This window comes from Euprymna scolopes, chromosome 15 (genome assembly GCF_053919585.1).
Source record: "Euprymna scolopes isolate OS-2025 chromosome 15, ASM5391958v1, whole genome shotgun sequence".
Taxonomy (NCBI): Eukaryota; Metazoa; Mollusca; class Cephalopoda; order Sepiida; family Sepiolidae; genus Euprymna; species Euprymna scolopes.
Genome location: NC_136496.1, coordinates 93,547,513 through 93,555,591, shown reverse-complemented (window position 1 = coordinate 93,555,591; position 8,079 = coordinate 93,547,513). Strand labels below are relative to the sequence as shown.

Below are 8,079 nucleotides of genomic sequence, written 5' to 3'. Positions count from 1 at the left end.
TTAATGCTGGAGCCCAACTCTCTTCCTGATCTACATCAATGATCTCCCTAAACAGATACTTAAATCATTCGTTGACATCTATGCTGATGACAATACCATCTACAGCAACACATCAAAGGCTGTAAATGATAAAGCTCTCTCTGATTCTCTCTCCTTTGATCTCGAACGAGTGGTTCAGTGGGGGAAGTCGTGGCTGGTTACCTTTAATGCATCTAAAACCAAACTCCTATCTTTACATCATCAACGCTCTGATCCCCATCTGGCATCAATTAAAATGGATGGCTATCGTCTAGGAGAAACCCCATGTTTTGACAAGCTTCTGGGATTGACCTTCACTCCTGACATGAAATGGAACACGTACATCGAGTTTGTTGCCAAGGTCGCTGGAAAGATGGTGGGATCCTTCTACCGCTCCAGAAGATATCTCACTACTGATGCAATTCTCTATCTATATAAAAGCCAAGTACGTCCAAAGATGGAATACTGCTGCCATACCTGGACAGGTGCTGCTAAAAACAGCCTATCCTGCCTTGGCAGAGTACAAAATAGACTTTGTGGCTTAGTAGGAGATGCCTTTTTCTCTTCCCTGCAGCCTCTTTCCCACAGAAGAGATGTTGCAAGCCTATCTTTGTTTTATCGTTATTTCCATTGCAGGTGCTCGTCTGAACTCCAATCTGTGGTCCCCCTCGCCAATCTTTTACAAAAAACACCCACCTAGCTGAATCCACTGTGAAAAATCTTCCCCACTCTTTATCTATGCTTAAATCAAAACGTAGATTCCATGAACAAAGCTTCTTTCTTAGAACTGCACGCCTGTGGAACTCTGTTCCGTCTGCCTGCTTCCCTCCTGACTACAACTTGGATGTCTTCAAGTCCAACGTAAACAAATTCCTCATGAACCGCCCCCTTAAGTAGACACTTTAAATATCCACACTAACATACTGTACTTACAATAACCCTTATCCCTGAGTGGCTTCCGAGCCTTGATAAGTGGTGACCACCTTGCAGACAAAAAACAAACAAAAAAAAACAGTGTGGAACGATAAAAGTGTCTTCATAAAGAAAAAACACTGCAACTTTATTTAAAACTTTTATTGAAAAATCAATTCAGGTAACTTTATTATGTAGAATAGCTGACATCTATTCAATGTAGCTGCCTTTAGCCACAATCGCCGCCTCGATATAGGTCCGGAACTGGGAGCAGGCATATTTTCTGTGTGCATGCGTTCGTTCTTTATGGATTACAGAATGTCTGGGCCGATCTATTTTGTGATTTCACACAAATTTACTTCATGTGTCTAAGAGTTTTTTAAGATCGGTTTTATATTCGAATACCCCCGAAAAGTTTCGAAAATCGATAATCGAAATAATCCGATGAAAGAAGGAACAGGCCTTTTTGACCAAGGTTAACGCTTTACACAGTCTAACATCACAAGTGCATTTGAGAAGTCCGGCATATAAAATCAGCAGTAGGCTCTTTGATATGACAGAGGTGCCTGTTCGAAATGAATGCTTCTTTTTAGAGCACAATTCAACTATGACACTTATGTTTTGCATTCTAAACTTTAATGTAAATTATTATATAAAATAATTTTATGAAATGAACAGTAGTTTCTCTTCAGTGCAATGTAAATTACAATGTTTAGTGGAATCATTCATTGGAGGAGGCATGTGAAGCTTTCATCTGATGCACAACGGTGGGTCCCAATTAGATAATGCAATCGATTTGATTAAAAAATGGTCGATTTCAGGAATTTCGATAGCAATAAAATATATGAGGGTAAACATTCGTTGATCCTCATTAAATCTAAGGCAACATCGGGTAGCCCTGCTAGTATATATATATATATATATATATATATATATATATATATATATATATATATATATATACTCGTCGGCAAAAAACCGGGCCAAACAAATTTTATACATTTTATTGCACTAAAAGCTATATTGAACAAAGAATAATTGAACAAGGAAACTTAAACGAGACTAATAACACAGAACCAGACATTTATTTTAATAAGTGCTTAGGATGGAATCGCATTCTCTTTTGATTTCTTTAATTTTCTGGTATATTCCCAGATTCTGGATACTTAGTAACAGTCCTGTTTCTAATATTTGAATGTATTCCTTTGCATTGATTGACTTCTAATATCTAATAAATTCTCCAACTTCTGCTGTAGTAAAAGTTCCCCATACTATTATCCCTTCATTCCCGTGTTTAATTGTCGATTTTATGCAACTTGGCGAAAATCTTTCTCCAGTTTTTCGATTGCACCGTTCGGGAGCATCGGGAGCATCACTAACAAGACATCTTGATTCATCTAACCAGAAAACATTCCTGGGCCAGTCTTTCTTTCTTGCCATAACCTGAGAAAAATCTCTTTCCATCATTGATGTTCTTCTTAGATCAAAGCGGCTTCTTTGCACACCTTTTTGAGGAAAATCTCATTTCTTTCATCTGTCTGGATATTGTATATCTAGAAAGAGAATTTCCAGTCCCTGTTTTGAATTATTTGCTATGGTCAACATAACTTTTCTTTCGATCCTTCAAAACAGTTAATTTAAGCCTGTGGTCATCCTTCAAAGTGGATGCTCTAGGGCGACCAGATCCAGATTTCCCTTTTACCAAGCGTTTGACTTTGAACATTTGACTCGTTTCACTATAGAAAGAGATGTTTTGACATTTTCTTTTCTTAAAATATCAAAAATCTGCTTGTAAGTCATTTTGGATTTCCTTAATCCTGTAATTAGCTTTCTATATCCTTGCCAAGATGCGGTTTTACCATTTTGAGGATTAATTTTTTTCACTTATTATTATATGCTATAATAATAATGATCTACAAAATAGAAATTTTCAATTAAAATTTTAAAAAATTCATAGAAAAATATTGAAAAATCAATTTCTTCTTTCTTTCACTCTTGGCTCATTTTTTTTTGCTCAGGAATGTATAATATATATATATATATATATATATATATATATATATATATATATATATATATATATATATATATATATATACACATATATGCATATGCATATATATATGTATATATATATATATATGTATATATACAGTGATGATCATATTTATTGGCACGGTAAAATAAAAGTTAAATTTTGTCTAATAAATTCTAAAAAAGGGATTAAATTAAAGAAAATAACAAAGTATATTATGTATTTTTAACTGGCCTTTCCGATGCAGCAATCGGATTTTAGAAAAAATAAATAACAAAGGAACAACAAACATGTATATATATATGTATATATATATATATATGTATATATATATATGTATATATATATGTATATATATATATATGTATATATATATATATAAATATATATATATATATATATATATATATATATATATATATATATATATATATCGTAACGTCCAAAACTAAAGGGACAAAATTTTAAACCCTAATATTTGTTAGAAATAACAACTGTGAAAAACTGAATTTTGACAACTGGTAGTCGTTATCATCCATAATAATATACGAAAATTGAAATCATAGAAAAAGAATTATAACAATTATTTATTTATTTTTAAAATAGGAACGTCCAAAAGTAAGGCACAAAATTGAGAAAAAACATGTAAACAATATGCTGTATTCAAATCTTTGGATTTCCTCTAAAGAATAATCTTACTTAGTCATTTGTAAACGTTGCATCAGCCGGCACCATGGCGAAACGCCCAAAACTTGATTACTCTGTGATACAAGCTATTGTGAAACTACACAAGGAAAAGCACATTCAGAGAAAGTGAAACGTTCCAAGAGTATTGTTAAATCCTACAATGATACTGGCAAAATAGTGCTTTTAAAACTGGCAGACCCCGTAAAACTCCGGCAAGAGAAGATCGAATAATGCAGTGTATGTCATTAACGTCCGTTTTCAGTGTTGTACAGAAATTAAAAGGACCGTTATGAATAGTAGCTCATGTGTTAATATATCAAAACAGACTGTTTCTAGACGACTGCAAGAAATAGGGCTGCATAATTGAACCCCAGGGAAGAAACCACTTGTTAGTTCGAAGAATACAAAAAGAGATACGAGTTTACAGGTGTGTATTTGGGCATATGAAAATTGGACAAAAGCATTTTTCAGTGATGAAAGCAAGTTTAATTTATTTGGAAATGATGGAAAAAAACAATGTAATAAGACGTATTAGTGAAAGATTAAGTGCAAAATGCACTAAGAAAACTGTCAAGTTTGGGGGCGGAAGCGTCATGGTTTTTGGAATGTTTTCTAGCCAAGGTACAACACCTCTTGTCCGATTACAAACTCGTGTAAACGCGCAGATCTATAAAAACATTTTCAAGAAAATGTGCCAATCATACAGAATTCAGGTTTCGGTAGGGTTACCGTTATGTAAGATAATGCCCATGTCACAAGGCAAAGGTGGTAATGAGTTAGCGAGCAAGATTTCGAAATTATAGATTGGCCACCTCAAAGTTCTGACTTAAATCCAATAGAAAATCTTTGGAAGACCTTAGGAGTGAAAGTTATGAAAATAAATCCCTCTAACACGGAGGATTTGTAGGTTAAGCTGCAAAAAGAATGGTCTAAAATTAGTATCGAGGATTGTCAAGAACTGATTCGTTCTTGTAGTTGAGGGCAGAGGTTCATTTACTAAATATTGATTGTACATGTATTTTTATTGTTATTTTTTTTGTTTAAATTGTTTTACTATATTTCGTCCCTTACTTTTAGACGTTCCTATTTTGAAAATAAATAAATGTTATAATTGTTTTTCAATCTTTGCCAATTATTCAAATTTTAGTATGTTATTATGGATGATAACGACTACCAGTTGTCAAAATTTACGCTTTTCACAGTTGTTATTTCTAACAAATATTAGGTTTTTAAATTTTATATCTAGGTTTTGGACGCTACGGAATATATATATATATATATATATATATATATATATATATATATATATATATATATATATAGATTTAAACAAATGTTTCGTGGTACACAATTTTAATATTGCTTTGAAAAGTATGAATGGAGTCATTATGGGTGAAAAAAAAAAGAGAAACGGGAAATTGTGGAGAGACAGATCGACTAAAAAGAATTATAGGTAAAAAAAACATTAATTAAGAAAATCCGTTGTTTACAAGTAAGTATAGACAAACCAGAAAAACCAGCGTACATGTAGACTTTTTTTTTTTTTTTTAGAGTTCTTTAAATAACTCTAATTTATGTGAAAGTTCTTTTTGTCTACATAAAGCTGGTTTGCGTATTAGCACACTGACGGCCTCCAAGATGTTGAGGTGCTATTTGTTCCGGGCTTTATGTAAAATGCGGAAGCATTCATCAGAATATGCTTGGCCACAAGTTTTATTTTCGTACAAATGAACACCAATTGACGATTCGAGAATTGGTGGTCGTCCGGATGTATTCCGTAAAGGCCCGGATGTATTCCTTAAAGACCCGGATGATATAAAAAGCTTGCGTAAATACCCAGGAACGTGTTGTGCCACTCTGACCCCTAAACGTTGAAAAGCTCGACCCACGTAGTCAGCATCGCACCGACATCTAAACTCATATATTATTAAACTATTTTGTAGCGTGGGAAGTACATCTTTTTTAAACGCAGGGAAGGCAGTTTTGGTACACAGCACTACTCGGGGTTGCACCGCGTAAAAACAGTGGGAAACAACCGAAGTGATCTTGCTAACAAAACCCCTACTAATTTAACCTATGTAGGGGAGCTTCAAATAAACCGGACATTTAGCCGGACCGAAAAGAGGCTTAGTGTTAAAACTAGTAAGTTTTTGGCGAATACGCTTGGAAATTATACCACCAGGGAAACCATTTTTAATAAGCATGTCCGTTATTTTCTTAAGTTCCTCCTCAAGTTTGCTTGGCGAGCATATCATGAGTGCGCGGTGGACCAAGGTCTTAATTAAACTTATTTTCCTGTTCATAGGGGCAAAGGAATCCCAACTAATATACAACCCTGTGAAGGTAGGTTTCTTGTATATAGTTGTATTAAACCGATTCCCTATCCTTTCTACAAGGACGTCCAAAAAGGGTAAAGAGTAATTCTGCTCTTCCTCCATAGTAAACTTAAGTGCCGGGTGGAGACTGTTTAATTTCAGAAAAAAATCACTTACTTCATGGCGGCACTTGAAAATGACAAAAGTGTCATCTACATACCGCCAATAACGAACAGGTCTAGAAACCTGAGTAAACAGTAAGGATTCCTGAAAGCCTAGGAAAATATTGGCCAGGATAGGACCCAAAGGACTACCCATAGCCACACCATCTACCTGTTGATACATTACGTCATTAAAGCTAAAACAGACCGACTTGGTAGCTAGTTCCATGAATTCAAGGAAAATATTCTCCGGAAAATCCGGAGGGGGTTAATGTGCTACGATAGAGCATATCCGAACAAATTTGAATAGTTTCATCAAGGGGTATATTAGTGAAAAGATTGGTAACGTCGAAAGAACATAGGAAAGTTGTTTCTGAATTAAAATCAAGTTCACGCATAGTGGCAGCGAAACGAAAAGAATCCGCAATGCAGTTACCCGAGAATTCCTTTAATACAGGCTCAAGAATCTCGGACAACCATTTTGCCAGTTCATGCTGGGGTGAACCGATCATGGAAAGAATGGGTCTTAAAGGGACCTCGTTCTTGTGGATCTTTGGTAGCCCGTACATTCTGGGTCGTTGTGAACCCACGGGCCGGATTCTATCATAAGTATCTTTACTAATAAATTTCCTATGTATTTGAAGAAACCGTTTCTGGATTTTTACTTCAGTGTTCGAAGTGCTATAAAGAGATGTGTCGCCAAGCCTTTTAAATTTGGATTTATCATTTAAAATATCCAACATTTTTCCGATATAATCCTTCGTATTAAGGATAACGACACCCGCACCTTTATCCGGCTTAGTGATGTAAATATCCTTATTAGTTTTAAGGAGTTTGGCGGCTTGATAGTGGATTTTAGTCCATACAAATTCACGAACATTGATAGAGGAGTTCGTGAACTTGTGCGCCAGTTCAGCTAACCTAGCCTTCATATACAAAAATTCATCGTTGGAACGAGGCTCATGATGTTTGAGCTGTGAGTTTAATATTTCGAATTCAGCAAAGGTACTTTCCCTGCCAATCATTCGGGGGGGGGGAATGCCGACATCCAACCCTCTGGCTAATACAACTTTTTCATTATGGGAAAGAGTGACACCTGAGAAGTTGAACACATGACGGTCTACTGTAATCCCTTCACCGTGCCTGGTGCGAATAAGTGCGGACAAACGTCTCTGGTTGTTCGAACGAGCTTTGTTGCTGCGAAAATTATCAGTAGTTGATAAAAATTTCGAAAACCGTAGTCTATCAAAAAATATCTGAATATATGAACTTGTAGACAACGGATTTTCTTAATTATATATATATATTTTTTTTTTTCTCGACTTCATCTGCTCCCCTTTTTCCATTCTCATTCGTTAATTTAATGTAACTTACCGACGAGATCTATTGAAAAGGGTCGGTCGAAAGGTTAACCTCTAGATCCCTTAATTTTTTTTTTACACGAAATTTCGTATGGATCCTTTTTTATTCGATGTTTTTTTTTACCTATAATTCTTTTTAGTCGATCTGTCTCTATACAATTTCCCGTTTCTCTTTTTTTTTTCACCCATAATGACTCCATTCATACTTTTCAAAGCAATATATATATGTGTGTGTGTGTATATATGTATATGTATATGTATATGTATATATATGTATATGCATGTATGTAGGTATATATATATGTATATATATGTATATATACATATATACAAGTAAATATATATATATATATTTGTAAATATATATGTATATATATGTATATAAGTATATATATATTTATATATGCATACATATGTATATATATGTATATATGCATATACATTTATATATATATGCATGTATATATATGTATATATGTATATATATGTATATAGTTACATATATGTATATATAGATGTATATATATGTATCTGTACATATATGTATATATGTATATATATATATGTATGTATCTGTATATGTGTATATA

General features: G+C 34.0%; 1 protein-coding gene across 1 annotated transcript; it reads right to left on the bottom strand.

The window, feature by feature from the left end:
• Positions 1-6,361: 6,361 nt before the first annotated feature.
• Positions 6,362-7,153, bottom strand: LOC145294201 (uncharacterized). Its single transcript, XM_080141311.1, has one exon. It carries the CDS (start codon positions 7,151-7,153, stop codon positions 6,362-6,364), a length of 792 nt encoding a protein of 263 aa, XP_079997437.1.
• Between the last annotated feature and the right edge of the window lie 926 nt (positions 7,154-8,079).